The sequence below is a fragment of the Gorilla gorilla genome, chromosome 9 (genome assembly GCF_029281585.2).
Source record: "Gorilla gorilla gorilla isolate KB3781 chromosome 9, NHGRI_mGorGor1-v2.1_pri, whole genome shotgun sequence".
Taxonomy (NCBI): domain Eukaryota; kingdom Metazoa; phylum Chordata; class Mammalia; order Primates; family Hominidae; genus Gorilla; species Gorilla gorilla.
In genome coordinates this window covers 93,651,089-93,667,101 of record NC_073233.2, presented here as the reverse complement: position 1 = coordinate 93,667,101, position 16,013 = coordinate 93,651,089, and the positions used below count along the sequence as shown (strand labels likewise).

General features: G+C 42.2%; 1 protein-coding gene across 46 annotated transcripts in view; it reads left to right on the top strand.

The window, feature by feature from the left end:
• Positions 1-16,013, top strand: part of SYTL2 (synaptotagmin like 2) — a 158,391-nt gene that overhangs the window by 87,051 nt on the left and 55,327 nt on the right. For 36 of the 46 annotated variants that reach the window (XM_063710734.1, XM_063710738.1, XM_055355616.2 and 33 more), the window contains one exon: positions 7,862-8,351. The exons of 8 other annotated variants lie outside the window; for them this stretch is intronic. In XM_063710734.1, the coding sequence (XP_063566804.1) occupies positions 8,251-8,351 (101 nt within the window). In that variant the 5' untranslated portion in view covers positions 7,862-8,250. Of the gene's footprint in view, positions 1-5,800; positions 5,968-7,861; positions 8,352-16,013 lie in introns of all 46 variants that reach the window. 2 more of the 46 variants (XM_063710733.1, XM_063710742.1) reach the window with 1 other exon arrangement.

The following is a 16,013-nucleotide window of genomic DNA, read 5'->3' as shown; positions in this document are numbered from 1 at the left end:
ATGCTGTCTCCTCACATAGCCCATTATCTTGCCCTTGGTTGGGTCTTGGTTAACATATTTTATTCCTAGGGGTATCGTAAGTTTAAACCTGTGGCCTAGCAATTGCAGAAAATGAGCTTTTCAGAAACCCAGGGATGTTATTGTTAGGTTTGAATATGAGATTAAGGAGTAGGGGGAATGGTCAGATAAGGTAGTCTTTCTACCTGTCTTTCCCTCTTCATTCATAATTTGAGACCACCAAGCCAGTTTCCAGAAGATACTAGCTGTCTGCTACTCAGCCTGGACCTGGAGGAGATGAATGAAGTAGAAAGATGGCTTCCATCTTTGGAAGAATCCTCACAAAATGAAAGCTTTGTATTTTGAGATGCTGTCCATTTTTCATTTTCAGTTGCTCTATAAAAAATGGCAACTGCCAGGCGCGGTGGTTCACGCCTGCAATTCCAGCACTTTGGGAGGACAAGGTGGGCAGATCATGAGGTCAGGAGTTTGAGACCAGCCTGGGCAACATGGTGAAACCCCGTCTCTACTAAACACACAAAAATTAGCTTGGCATGGTGGCAGGCGCCTATAATCCCAGCTACTCGGGAGGCTGAGGCAGGAGAATCATTTGAACCTGGGAGGCGGAGGTTGCAGTGAACGGAGATCACGCCCTTGCACTCCAGCGTGGGTGACAGGGCGAGACTCTGTCTCAAAAAAAAAAAAAAAAAAAAAGGCAATCTATTGTTGGATAGCTTATCCTTTCTTATTCTATCTATATCCTTTCATTTGTTCACCTCTTTATAAAGAAGTTCATTTTATTTGTTCATTCAACTATTATTTTTTAAGAGGCTACCTTGAACCAGTCACAAGACAATTCTTTCCTCTCAAGAAGCCCAACTTAAGCCACCCATTACATTGAGTAATTTATGTGTTTTTTAAAAATAGAACACTGAAGACTCTGACCACACAGAAACAAAATATTCATGTAGCATTGTTACCCAACTGTGCGTGGACAAAGTTTGCTTTTCATATAAACACATTTCTGTGTACGCATATTACAAAACATTTTGATTGGGCTTAAGCATATAAAATGTAGGTTCTTTCAGTAATAGTTTTTGGATCGAGGGATTGATACCATTCTAAGAGGCTAGTAGGCATATATAAATAGGTGCATGGTGACACAGATGCCTTTTTTCCCCTGTATCTCATGCATATCCTCTTTTCCATGTCTATCCATAAACCAAATCCAAAGGGACTGATCATTTTCTAATTCCTAACAAGTTGTCCTTAGAAGAGCATGCCATGCCTTGAGGGCTGATGCATGTTGCCCATAAGAAATGACAAAGTCAAATGTACAGAGGGAGGAACAGCAGGGTGAAAAGAGAACAGTCTAGGAATCAGGAAACTTGGGTTCTAGTGTCATCTTTGCCCCTAACCAGCTGTGTGATCTCTCTGAGAAGTAGGGGATTAGTGATGCAGTGAAAGATGAAAAATAGTGGCTTCAGAATCTGAAGACTTGGGTTCAAATCATATCCTGGTTGAGTAGCCTTAGGCAAGTTATTTAACTTGAGCGCCAGTGTTCTCATCCATGGGATGTGGAGAATACCTATCTGCATGGTGGTCAGAGTGGTTAAACTAAAATATGTGTAAAGGGCTTAGCACCGCCTGCTCATTTTTTCAGTCTGGAGAGAAATGACCAAGATCATGAGAGGCTTAGAGAACAACATGTGAGGAACAGTTGAGGGAACAACAAAGTTTTTTATCCCCTCAACTAAGAAGAGGTGGGGAAAGCATGACATCTTTTTTGTAAACTATTATGTGCAAGGGAGAATAAATTAAATGGGGTTCAAGAGGGCAGGATAAAATGTAGCCAATGCGAAGAACTTAGGGGCAAGTCCAACCAAGTGAGCCTGAGAAGCGGAGCAGCCCAGCTGTGCAGTTAGCAGCTTTAGGCATGGATGCCCTGGCAGTGTGGTCTGATGATCATCGGGCTGGTACACTGGAGGGAAATCTTTCTGCTGAGAGGGAGGTGAGTAAAGAGTCTCTGATTGTCACATTCAACTTGTTCCATCTTTGGCTTCTCCTTCCATCCATCCTTTGATGCTGCTGTGATCCTAGGAAGTTTACAAAGCATTTAGTTTTATGCACAATGGTTTCATAAATGTTCCGGTGGGGATGAGCCTTCTTGTTGATCAGGGCCTTTTTGTCTGGTGGCATTCTCCCCAACTCATGCATATTTGTTACTGCTCTTCTGTTGCTGCCCGGATTTTTTTTTTTTTTTTTTTTTTGAAGCCTTCATTCTTGATGTCATGAGACTGTCAGGACAATTTGCCTGTCTTCTGAAATCCTCATCATGTGAGAGTCACCATTTATGTAAGTTTTACACTCCTTGCCTTTGGTACAACAATACTGTCTGGGAAAGCAGAAGATGCTATCTGTGTTATCTGGGCCCCTCCTCACAGCAGAGCCTGCTGGGAAGGAAATTTGGTTGTTAATTAGACTTTAACCTGGGATTAGAATTTTAATTGGAATTAGAGTTAGAAGCCCAGATCCACTCTTTGCTGCCTATCAAAGGCGAGCACCAACTATGTGGGGCCTTAGTTTTTCTCTCTAGCTTAACTTTTGGACAATTGACAAGAAGAGTATTGGTATTCATAGATGTGGCATGGTAGGGCTGACACATGGAAAATATGAATTAAGCAGAGTCCACATTTGGAGTCCTCCAATTTCCCTTTGTGCTGCTGTTTCTACCGCTGCTCCTTATCCTTCTTTGTCCTCTGCGGTGTCCTGAATTCTCACCAGAGCCTCACAGTAATCTCCACAAGGAAAAGAATATACCCATCATATGCATGAGATAACCAAGACTTAGAGAAGTCATTCAACTTATTCAAACCACAGAATGATGTGAAAGATCTGGAGCTGGAACCCATTGAATAATATGGACCTAGTTTTTCATTTATGGGCCCTAGAGCTATGTTCATGTTCAGGGGGAAATGGAAGCTCAATCCCCTTCCACCTGTGTTCATCATTTTTTTTTTTTTCATGAACACGTGAGTGCCTAGTAGATGCAAGACAGTGGCAAGAGCTGGGAATACAAATCACTGGGAGACACAAGCCTTGCTCATAAACTGGCAAGAGACAAACATGAGTAGGTAGGAATTTGAGACCGTGTGATGAGTACTGTGACTGATGAAGTCAGGTGCTAATTGAGCACATAGGAGGGGCACCTAAGCTGGCTTGGAGGGGTTAGGGAAGACTATTGTGCAGTAAGTGACATGTAACTTGAGACCTAACAAGTATTAACCAGGGAATTGCTGTTCCAGGACGAAGGAACAGCACATGCAAAAGCCTGAAGGCAAGAAGAACTGGAAAATTTCAGAATGGCTGGAGCCTAAGGAAAAGAGCTTGGAGAGTAAAGCAGGTGCTAGTTCATGGAGAGTCCTACAGGCCGCTTAAGGATTTTGAGTTTTAGTCAATGGTCAGTGGGAAGTTGGTGAAGGATTTTAAGCCTGAGAATGTGTCTTGGTCAGAACTGAGTTTTAGAAAAATGACTCAGCATCATGCTGAATGGAGGATGGGTAGGAGAGGCTGAACCCAAGGAGAACTTGCCCCAGGAGTTCCTCCTGTGAACACATCAATAATATCTGTGAACAATGGGTATATTCACTCCTACCTTCCCTTCTTTACTGAGGTTATTGTGAGGCTCTGGTGAGAATGCAAGACACCGTAGTAGCCAAAATTCTTCCCTCACAGTTTAGCACTGAGGTTGCTAAACTGTTCTGACTGCCAGCTCTGGGTCGGTGAGTCTCTTATACTTAAGCAGAGAACGAGGGTCCACAGAGACAGGGGTTTTGTTCTGCCTTGCTGATTGGAGGAATCTGTGTGAAGAGGAGAATTAAATGAAATGTCAATGTTGGGTTGGCTTATTCTGACACAACCATCAGCAAATGCCAGTTAGACATAAGCTTGGTGGCAAATGCCCCCCTCAGCCTCACTCTCCTCATGTGAAAAACACAGATAATAAGACCTACCTTGGGCTGGGTGCGGTGGCTCATGCCTGTAATCCCAATACTTTGGGAGGCCGAGGCCGGCAGATCACTTGAAGCCAGGAGTTCAAGACCAGCCTGTACAACGTGGCAAAGCTGCAACTCTACCAAAAATACAAAAATTAGCTGGGCATGGTGGTGGGCGCCTGTAATCCCAGCTACTTGGAATGCTGAGGCATGAGAATTGCTTAAACCCAGGAGGTGGAAGTTGCAGTGAGCCGAGATTGTGTCACTGTACTACAGCCTGGGCAACGGAGTGAGACCCTGTCTCAATACATAAGACCTACCTCAGAGTGTCTTTGTGAGGATTCCATGAGAGGTATGTACAGCGCCACGTGTGTAGAAGGGACCAAGTAAATGTTTGCTGCCTTTTTGTCTGGCTTTCTTTAATGCTGCTTCATCTCAGAGTAAAAGCCAGAAGTCTTACTGTCCTCACAAGGCCTAATACAGTCTGACCCGTGTCCCTTCCGGCCTCCTCTCCTCCTGCTCTCCTGGGGGCATTCTGGTGTACCAGCACTGGTCACCTTGCCATTTCTTGAATGTGCCAGACAACTCCCACCTCAGAACCCTGGGATATCTGCATGGCTTGTTTCCTCATCGCTGTCACATTTTTGTTCAAATATCACCTTCTCAATGAGGCCTACCCTAACCACTCTCTTCAAAATTCCTACTCTCCCTGAGTTATTATTCTCCTCCCTTCCCTTTTTTGTTTTCCTCCATAGTTCTCATCACCTTCCAATGTGTTATAATTTAATTATTTGGTATTCAAAAACTTATTTTTATTATTTAGTTTGATTGTTTCCATCCATTGCCATATGAACTCCACAAAGGCAGGAAGTTTTTCTGTCTTGTTGCCTTGCTGCACCTCCAGTGCTTAGAATAGTGCCAGTCTCTCAATAAATCTTTGTCAAGTGAGTGAGGGAAATGTTCAATTAGCTCCCATGCTGGACATCATCCAGAATATTAGGAGTTGGGTGAGCACCTCATACTGCAGAATCTTGATTGCCCTCTGAGGGCTCTCTTACAGTTTGATTGGACACTGATTCCTGCCTACCCAATTAAAAGGGAAGGGTTCCAGCCCTTCACTCCTTTGTAAAGTGGAAACATTGCCCTTTGCCTCACTAACAGCCTATTTTAAGGGAGAAATTTTAACCCTCAGAGGCTTTGACATAGAAGCACTTGTTAGCTTGTATTCTACTTGAAGATGTGGAAGCCAACATTGCCCATTTCAGCAACCCTGCCAGTTACCACTGCTAGACGACCTAAGTTTTTTGTTGTTGTTGTTTTCTTCCTGTCCACCACTCCTTGAATTTAAAGTCTCACATCGAACAAACCAAATGGCAGTGTAAGACCTCATTGGGAACCTGGGTCCCAGAATGTGGCCTAAATCTATTTTCTTGCCAGCCTTTGAGATCTAAGGAAGTTACTGCACGTGAAAGAAAGGAAATAATTGAGATAGCCATCTCTTGGTGATATTGTATATTTGAATCAGGTTCGTTTATTCATTTGCTCATTCTTTTATTTGTTCACATTCAGAGACTCACAATCAAGAGAGACTGAGAGTAGATCATCACAGCAGTGGATGTGTATTTGGAGGAGAAAGTGTTTGTATTAGCAGGTTCCTGCTGCGGGAGTATCGTATAACAACTCCCAAACCTCAGTGGCTTCCAACAACAAATATTTAGTTTTTTCTTTTATATCTATAGGTCAGCAGGGATACCTGCTTCAGGGAGGTCAGGTTCAGGTCTCTCCTTTTATCTCTTTCTGGAACCCAGGATGAAGAGGCAATGAATAATTGGGACAAGCTCTTCTCATGGCATGTGGCAGGAATACAAGAAGCCAGATCAAACCACAAAAGCACATTTACAGCCTATGCTTGCATCACATTTGCTAACATTCCATTGGCCAAAGCGAGTCACAGGCCAAGCCCAACATTAGGAGGGTAGGGATGAATTCTTTGCTTACTCTGGTGGGAACATGATAGTATAGTTCTGTTACAGGGAGGGAATGAAGAGTTAGGAATAATCATTGAATCTGCTGCAACTTTAACTTGGGGTATGGAAGTTATGGAAGGCTTCATGGAGGTGGTAACTTTGATCTGTCTTGAAGGGTAAGTAGTTTTCAAGATGAACAAGCAGGTAGTAGCATATGCAAGCACATGCAAATTAAAAAGAAAATGAAGTAATGTCTTAATATTTATTTGAGTAATTACTGTGGACAGTATGCAGAGAGCTAGAGGAAATTAAAACAAAGGTCATTAGATTCCCTGTCAATGAAGCCCAAACTTCATGGGGGGAGATCAGAAAGAGACATAATACAAAAGAGAAATATATTACTAAGTATAGTCTTATTCAGCTGGATGGAAAAAAAGTGTGAACTCAGAGCGGAAGCTAGAATATATTTTTAGTAGCTATTTTTGGTACAGAATGCAAGACATGTGCTGTTTGTATATTCATTATTTCATTTAATCCTTACAATCTGTGAGGGACATCCTAATGTCAAGTACAAATGAGAAAACAGCTTCACAGTGGTCGGTAACTTGCCCAATGACTTATAGCTAGTAAGTGGTAGAAGGATAACTTCCCAGTAATTCTGTTTTTCAAGTAATTAATTTTTATAAATTTTATTCACTAATGTATATACTGTTTTATTCTCAAGTGGGGCTGCTTTAAAATTTTTTTTCTTTTTTTCTTTTTTTCTTTTTTTGATAAGGAGTCTCACTCTGTCACCCAGGCTGGAGTGCAGTGGTGCAATCCCGGCTCACTGCAACCTCCGCCTCCCGAGTTCAAGCGATTCTCCTGCCTCAGCCTCCTGAGTAGCTGGGATTACAGGCGTGTGTCACCACACCCAGCTAATTTTTGTATTTTTTAGTAGAGACGGGGTTTCACCATGTTGGTCAGGCTGGTCTCGAACTCCTGACCTCAGGTGATCCACCCACCTTGGCCTCCCAAAGTGCTAGGATTACAGGCATGAACCACTGCACCCAGCCTGCTTTAAAATTTACTAAAGGTTTATAGTGTGTATGTTCAGTACTGCACTTGTTAAAAGTGCCCCAACCTTGAATGGATCACCTCCGAATTTCTGTAGGGCTGTGTCATTCTTCACTTCTCACTTCCTTCCCATTACATATGTATTGAAGATGCCTCAAAGAAAATAGGATTCTTGCACATTGTGCAACTGAAAAATCCTCACTTTGGATGGTGAGGTGTTTTGAAACTCTGCCTCTTCCTTTCCTCCAGTTTATATACACACACAGGTAGGTGTTTTTCCCCTGAGAAATGAAAGTAGACAAGCTTGTTAGGTTCCTCTAGGTCCAGCAAAGGTTAGCAGTGGGACTGGATGAAGAATAACAATTCTCACTCTTCTGCAAACTATCTCTATCTAATACTAGTTCTCCTGTTAATATGGAGCACATATATAGTACAGTGGAATGTTCTTACTTGTGAAGAGGTGAGCATTTAAAATTTTTTTTCTAGATTCTTGCTTGACCACTGGAATCACATATCCCTGATCTTACTGACCTTTAACATGACTTTTTAGCCTAGCATCCCCAGAGTTTGCAGAGAGAGAACCAGTTCCTTTTTGCAACCATCCTTTACTCAGGTGGATCGTTAAACACTGACAGGCATTTTTGTGGGTTCTCCATCTTGGCCGTCTGGAATAGGGTTGAAGCATGTTTCATGACCCATTTACCATTTGCTCAGGAAGCCGGCTGAACTGGTTTCCTTGATCTCAGAGACCATCTCGCATGGCCATTTAAAAATCTTATAGTAATGAGTAGTGCTTATAGGAACTGCCTCTCACTGTCTGGTGTTTGCTGTCTCATGATTCCCCAGGTAGGTGATGCTCTGATGCTGCTGCCTCTTATGAATTGACGACAGGTGCAGAGAGAGAATAAACTGTGTCTAAGACTGGACCAGAGAGTGAGTGTGCTGGAAGCCACCATAGGAACAAGCGACCTGTTTGGCAAGGAATACAGCATCCTTCTGAGAGCCTCTTCTCAACACTATCCCACAGACCAGGACTTCCTCATGGGAAAGAGCACTTAGGATCTTGCTATCAGCTGCTCTAAACTTTTGCTGAGCCAAAATAAGACTTTGATGCAGAACTGAACACGATATTTCATTTTTGTGTGTTTTAATCTTCCTGGTTGCAGTCTTAGTTGTTCAGCCCTGAGAATTTTGAGCCACATTTGTTGCTATTATTTTTGCATGCACTTTTCAAAATGATTGACTTAAGCTTCCTGACTGAAGAGGAACAAGAGGCCATCATGAAGGTTTTGCAGCGGGATGCTGCTCTGAAGAGGGCCGAAGAAGAGAGAGTCAGGTAAGAGGCCAGAGAAGCCTTGGGCATGAGGGAAGGAAGAGGCAGTCTGTACGAAAATAGGACACTGGGTTTTTTTTCAACTATAAGTGGTAGTTCTGACTCGAAGACTGAATTTATGGATTCCAATTTTAGGTTTACTTCCTGGACAAAACATTTTTCCTCTTGGTGCCTCTTAATTTATCCTACTGGACTCCTACCAGAAATAGGGTCTTGATTAAAAACCTAACTAAATTCCTTTAACTTATTAAATACTGAGATAAAAATGAAATGTATACAACCACATACATCTACATTTGTGTGTGTGTGTGTGTATTTCTATCCACTTAAAAAAACTGGATCTACTTTTTTTTAACTGAATCATGAACCAAATTAGAATTTTAAAAATTTTTTAGAATTTTAAAAAGAAAATAAATTAAACTAGCTCACATTTCTGCATGCTTTCAGAAATGTTGGAATTGGTTTTAATGGCAATTGAAAGTATTCTCTGAGCCAATTTTTCATTTGTCTTGGGTCCCATAAAGAGGAGTGGCAACTTTGATACACTGTTCTTGTTGGGTGGAACCCAAATGTTCCATGTCAACATTCCTGCCACTTTCATTCACCTTTGTTGTCAAACAAGCACTAGGCCAGGATGCTGAAGAACTTGACTTTGTCCAGGCCCTGCCATTTACTGCCTGTGTAATCTTGGGCTTTGAAGGCAGCGACAGGCTTCCTGAATGTAAGTTAGTATTATTAATTTTATGATTCTCACCCCAGGAGTTATCCAAAAGGAGCATAAGATATGTTCTTACTTCCTGGGACACAGGACCATGAATAATGGCTTTATTTTTACCATTTCCGTATCTTGACACTGATTTAACGTGGATGATTTGTAAAAGAACATGTTAGAATTCACTTCAACCACTACAGAATGTCTGATTATGACTACTAAAATAACTTCTATATAGACAGTATTTAACAAGTTGCAAAGGGCTTAACATGCCCATTATTTTTTATGAGCTCACATACTCTTTTGCGGTTGGTGGGTGGAGTGGGATATAATTACCCCTTTGATGTGTCAGGAAGTTGACTTTGAGACAAGTCAGGTGACTCGCCCAATATCACACAACTGGTAGGTGTCAGAAGTGAGAATCAAATCCCGGTCTTAGGTACTCATTTGTTAACTCCACCTCCTCTCCCTGAGAAAACAATAACAGACAGGCCATCCCAGGACCTGGCAATGGAGGAAGGGGCTGGCTGTCATGGTGTGAAGTAGGACACTGAGCTATGATGACAAGCAGTGGCTGTAGGTAGTGGGGATCATGCTGTTCCTCAAAGGTCCCTTGCAATGCACACCTGGATGGGGCTCTGCTGTGCCTTCTCCGCAAGTGGTGTGCCTTAAACAGTGTCCCCAGGAGAGGTGAAGGATTGTCACTAACCCAGGCATTAGAGCCTCTTGGTAGCATTAATCCTCTACCCATTGACAGTTTGTAAAGCCCTTTTATGAATGTTATCCTCTTATGTTCCTCACAGCAACCCTGACATTTGGCAAAGCAGGGACTATTGCAACCATTGAGGAGTAAGGGCAGGAGGTGGGGGAGCATAGAGAAAATATTGATTCTTTAAGCATAAGGGGAAATGGTTTTTCCTTTACCCTCCCAAAAGAAAAGATTGGGGGAAGGACTTAGAAAGCAGTAGAGCTGGGACTGCACTGAGTCTCTCTTTCTACCTCAGGATGTGGGCCCCTGCATTTTGGAGAGGTGCAAGTACCTTTGATTCCTTCTGCTCAGGAGGTGTTATTTATGGTCTGCAATTCTGCCCCTCTAGATAGTCAGCTTACGAGGAGAAAGCCTCCTTTCATTTCCTCCCTCCCTTCTATCTTTTCTTGGCACCTGGGATTCCAAGCTGCTGAGTCTTGTCTGTAGTTCTATGATTCTGTCTGAATAGAGTGAAGGTGTTTCTTGGGCACTTGCATTGGTTGATGAAAATATCCTCAAAAAATGCAAAGTTCTGCCTGAAATTAGGCCTTATAAGGGGTGTGAGTGTGTACCCTCTGGCATCAGCCAATCTACAACTTCAGTGAAAATGGTGTGAGTCCCTTCCTAGTGTTGGTGTTGCAGACACTCCTTCTGTCTGTTGTTTCTGAAGGTGCCCCAGCAGCTGCGACTGGTGCTGCCTTTGTGTTTTGCTTTTGTGACTAAATGACAGGAAGAAGGCTTGGATTGGTGAAAACCCTGGTGTGAGTCAAGCCCTACCTACCATCACTTTCCCAAGAGACTTTCTAGTTAGGCACCATGTACCTCATGTGGACTTGGCCATGGACAGTTTCAGGACCCTGGAGCTAGGGAGCAGTGACAGTGCACAGATAGATGGCAGACCTATGGCTTGTGGACCTTGAAAAAGGCTCAACTCATAGCCTGACCCCCTCTTTGCTTTAGGCCTGAAGGGACTTGTGGGGATAGTTTGGAGGTTGTTCTGCTCCTGGGATGGTGGAACCAGAACTGGATCTCTGAAAATGTTACTCCATGGGCTTTTGTTTGTCAGCGCCTTTTCCATTCCATTGCTGTTTGTCTTTGCCTCTTCTACCAGAGTTATAGCCTAATAACTATGAAATTTTTTTTTTGTTGTTGTTCCATATCAGTCATTTTACAGAAAAAAAGATAAAGCCCAGAAAGGGTAAATGACTTGCCCAGGGCCACACATTAAGTCAGTGCCAAAGCCATGATGAGAAATCTCTTGGGCTGGTGCTTTTCCCTCTGCTCTATTCTGCTCATCGTTGTTATTCTTTCAGAAAGGAACAGTAAGGGTTTGATCATGACACAAAAAACTCTGCTGCTTGGAACTGGAGATGAAACTGACATGTGTTTGCATCTCATTCCTACCACTAATGAACTGTGTTTCACTGGGCAAGTTATTTAACCTCTCTGAGCCTCAACTCAGAGTGGGCCTGATCATAATACTACATTTAAATTCAAAAGATTAATGTCAGGATTAAGTAAAATAATTTTTAGGAAGCAAGAGATAGGGAGAGATTTGGTAAAGGATACAAAATTACAGTGACCTGATGACTATATGTTATGTATATCAAAACATCACTGTTTCCTCATGAATATATAAAATTATTATTTGTCAATTAAATTAAAAATAATTTTTAATCTTCCTGGCACATAATATGTGATAGTTCATTTTAATTCCTTTATTCACCACTCTACCTATACCTCCAAAAAGGGACAGGAGATTCTAGTTAGTAGACTGATTCCTTAGAAGGAAATTACTCCTAAAACTCTTAATTATTTAATGTAGTAGAAGTTAATTGAGCACCTATTAAGTACAAGGAACTGCTCTGGACAATGATATGAAGAGAATTCCAGGGTGATTGAAAACATGGCCCCAGCTCTCAAGGAATTTACTATCTAATGACCTTTATCCATTTAATGGATTATCAGTTGCAAATTTAAAATCTCAATTTTGTTTCCCTAACATGACTTTACAATGCCTCATTCCTCCTAGGTGTTATTTGGCTTAGAAACACATTATATAATTATATCAGCCCAATCAAAACATCATTAGAAAGGCCAATTTATTACTAAAATTCAGACTTTTCTTTTAAATACTAATGTTTTATAGACTTTGGAGTATAACTCTCCCGTAGCCAAGAGGACATCACTAATGGATACACCACTGTTGCCTGCAAGACCAAATATCACTTTAGAATCTTTTTCAGTATGGCTCTAGATGAGATCTGGCATTCAAATGGAAATGTTGCCATTCCTAATATGTCCAGTGCTTTGACTTGTTCACAGCCAAGCTCATTCAAGATACTTTGGAGATGATTTAGTTTATATGTCACTTCCCATCTTTTTTTTTTTTTTTTTTTTTTTTTTTTAAAAAGAGAGTTTCTCTCTGTGACCCAGGCTGGAGTGCAGTGAGGCAATCATAGCTCACTGCAGCCTCGAACTCCTGGGCTCAAGTGATCCTCCTGTCTCCCAAGTAGCTAAAACCACATGTGTGTACTACCACATCCAGCTAATTAAAAAAAAAGGTTTTGTTACTTCCCATCTTGATTTCATGGATAGGAAAAGTGAGTGTTGCACAGAGACATATCCAGTTCCTAAATCACTTGGTCTGTTAATGGTAGAACATGGACTCGTACCCAAGGAAACAGTCACTGGGGTGTCTCTGGGGTACAGCTGAGACAATAACGGTTCCAGATCACTGTTGCTACCACACTGTCTTTTATGTTGCTCCACTACCTGTAGCCACAAGTACTGGACCCAGTTATTACCATGTATCGCTACACAGCCTGCTTCCCTAACTCCCATGTGGAGACATTTCACAGACCAGCAGTGAAGGAGACATCGGGGTGGATTCTTTCTCTCTCTTCCACCCCTATCCTGTGTCTTCTCTCCTGCTGCCCTGACCCACCGTTAAGGAAACATAACCATATATACACATATGTAATTTTAGTCTTTTATGGTTTGAAAATCACATACTCAAAAGGTGGCATTTCCTGTGCTTTGCGTCACACTGCCAGCAGGAAATTGCTGCTCATGTCTGTCTGTACACCACCACCAGCACTGCATCCCCCACCCCCATATACACACAACCACATCTACAGCGATGGGTGTTTTTGCAGTAGATACGATCTCAACCGCCACCACATCTTATGATTCTCAGCTGCCTCCTTAGACCTAGTTTTTTTTTTTTTTTTTTTTTTTTAATGAAGGCAGTTGTCATTGAAGGACTAATTTCCAGGACCTCTCATGGTGTTTTTCTGTCAAAGCAAAGGGGAAAGGAACTAACATTTGTCAAGGGACTGTACATGGATCTTCACATAGATTTTCCTATTTCATCTTCAAAACAGTGTAGCTGAATCCACTTAACAGATGAGGAGATAGGGTTGAAGAGGGTAAGTGCCCCACAGGATTGAAGCCTTGCTGATCCAACATCAAGGCCGGTGCACTTTCCTTACACTGTGCTGCCTCTCAGCAGACTGCAGAGATCTATGATGTGTCATGTAAAAGGTGGATATTTTTTGTTTTCCACTCTAAGGAAGGTTTGTAGTTTGTTTTCCACATGTTGGTTTTCAGATTCTTCATCAAAGATTGAGTTCCTTAGGAGAAAGAGTGAAGTGTGACAGCCATCTTAGAAACCGAAATCATGTTTGGCTCTCTGAGGCAGGATCGGGTAGTAGAAAGTGTGTTGGCTGGGAGTCAGACTGGCTTCTGCTGCCAGCTCTGTGTGACCTTGGGCAAGCCTCTTAACTTCTCTGGGCTTCTATCATTTTATGTAGAAAGTGAGGTCATGTGTAACTATCTAAGGTACCTTTCAGCTCTCACATTCAAAACAAACATCTGAGAGCACCTCCAAATCACACAGTCTAAACATCTTGCCCAGTATATTCTGGGCAAGATGAAAAAAGAAAGGCTGGAGAATAGACCAGTCAACGTATCTGGCCAGCAGCTGTCCACAGTTGACTAAATACTATCAACCAGGTCCTGCAGATGATGTTCAAGCTTTGCCTAGTCCTGTTGAGTAGCTGGAAGCTGAGGTGTACATAAGTGAGCACAAGGAGAAAAGGGGTAGGCTGAGGGCAAACGTGTTGAATCCAGCCCAGAGGGCATTTCTGCTCTTCTGGCTTTCCTCTGTAAGTGCTCACACTCTTGGCATGAAAAGGAGTTGACATTGACAGTTAGGGCTGTAGATAGAATTTTTAATGTCCAATTCGAAGCAGATGGCTGGTATGGGAATTAATGAGTCAGTGAACAAATAGCCAGACAGGGTTTAGATATGGCTTTTAGCATACAGAAGAGGTAAAATGGCCATCTTTTGAAATGGATGAAATTCTTTGAACAACATGGTGAAATTGTAAGGATGAAATGATAAGAGGCTTGTTAAGTGTCAGATGTGTGGTTCAGCACAAAGCAGATACTGTGTGCTAGCTGAAGGAATGGGAGAATGAACGAGAGAATGACCAGGACATCCCACCTGGGAGGCCAGCAGGCCAGTGTACTTTCTGGATTGAGTGCTCTTCTTCAGCCCTCACTTCTGCCCACCAGCCCACCGGTGTTTACTGAGCATCTTCTCTCTACTTAACTCTCTGCTAAACATAACGTGTGTGTGTGGAGAGGATGGTAAAGGATAAATGTCAGTCCCAAGAAACTTACCCCTTTCTCTCTTCATCTAGATGGTACGATAATTAGAGAGTCAAATGCTCATTTTGTTGATGTAATTAGAGTTCAGAAAAAAATGAGAGATGAACATGAACTGGAAAACGAGAAGATTTTAACAGCAGCACTAGATAGTGGGATTTTAAAAATGATCTACATCTTTACAAAACTTTGATGTTATACATATGGATTTATCTACGAAATAGTACAAGTGACTAAGATAGAAAAAGAAATTGATTATTAAACCTAGTAGTGATAGTCATGTAAGGAAATATGTAAGTGGTGCTTAACTACATTTGAAAGAATTTCCTGTTCTTTTGCCACTTTAAAACAAGTGAGCCAGAAACCCTTTCCTTACTATAATGGCTACCAGCCTTTGTAGGGACCATGTGTTTCAGGGAGTCGATGCAAAACCTGTGCTCATTGTGCATTCATCATGGGCTTACAGACAGTCATTTAGGCAGGAACAGATCAAGGGTTGCACAAGAATCCCCACAAAGTGCATTTTAGTTGAAAAACAAAAATAATCTTATGAAAAGAAATTGGGTGTTGTTCTGCTATAAGGGTTTGTGGCCTCCTTCAACAAGAATGCTGACCGACACCACATTTCATGATGTTTTTTCCTGTTCTGATGAGAGATGAGCATGTCCTGCTGCATCAGGAGGAGACACCATCATTGTAATGGGGTCTGAGGTTCACTTAATCACAGCAGTGACAGGATCTTCTTGATCTCTTGCCTGACTCAGGATGGCTGCTGAGCGTTTATTTGTTCTTTGATTTATTCACTCAACAGACAGTTATTGGGTATCAGCTCTGTTCCAGGCTCCGTGCTAGGTGCTGGCATTACAAAGGTGGTTAAGACATAGTCCTCACTTTCAAGGAGTTTGCAAAGACCACAGATTAGTGAGTACAACAGATGTGCAAACAGATCACTGGAATGTGATATAGTAAGGACTGAAGTGGAGGTGCTGTGGGAGCAATGGAAAAGGAGAAACTGTAATAACTGTGCCCTCCTGAGTTAGGGAAAGCTTCCCAGTGAGGCAGTGTTTGAGCTGGATTTGAAAGATGAGGAGCAACGGGCTGGACAGAGAAGTGAGGGAAAGACATCCCATGAGACTTCACATTAACTGGCCTTGTACCAAGATCTAGGCAGTACTAAGTACTTTCAGTTAAACATCTCAATCATCTCAGAAGTCCTGGAGGGTAGGTCTTATTTTCCCTGATCCTTAAAAACAAGGAGACTAAAGCTTAGAGGAGTTTGGTAAACTGTCCAAGATCCCATCTAGGAAGGGTCAGAACTGAGATTTGGATGTAATTTGGGGAGCCTTGAAAACCCAGAGTCTTTCTGCCACAACTTCCTGCCTCTGTCATCTACAGAGGTCACAGAAGAGCATTGGAGAATTGTAAGAAGCTGAGCCTGCTGGCAAGTGGGGTATGGGCGTGAGTGCTGGAAAAATGAATCTGAAAAGGTAACCTGAAGCCTTTTTAGGTGGTCAGGAGCCTCATCTGATAT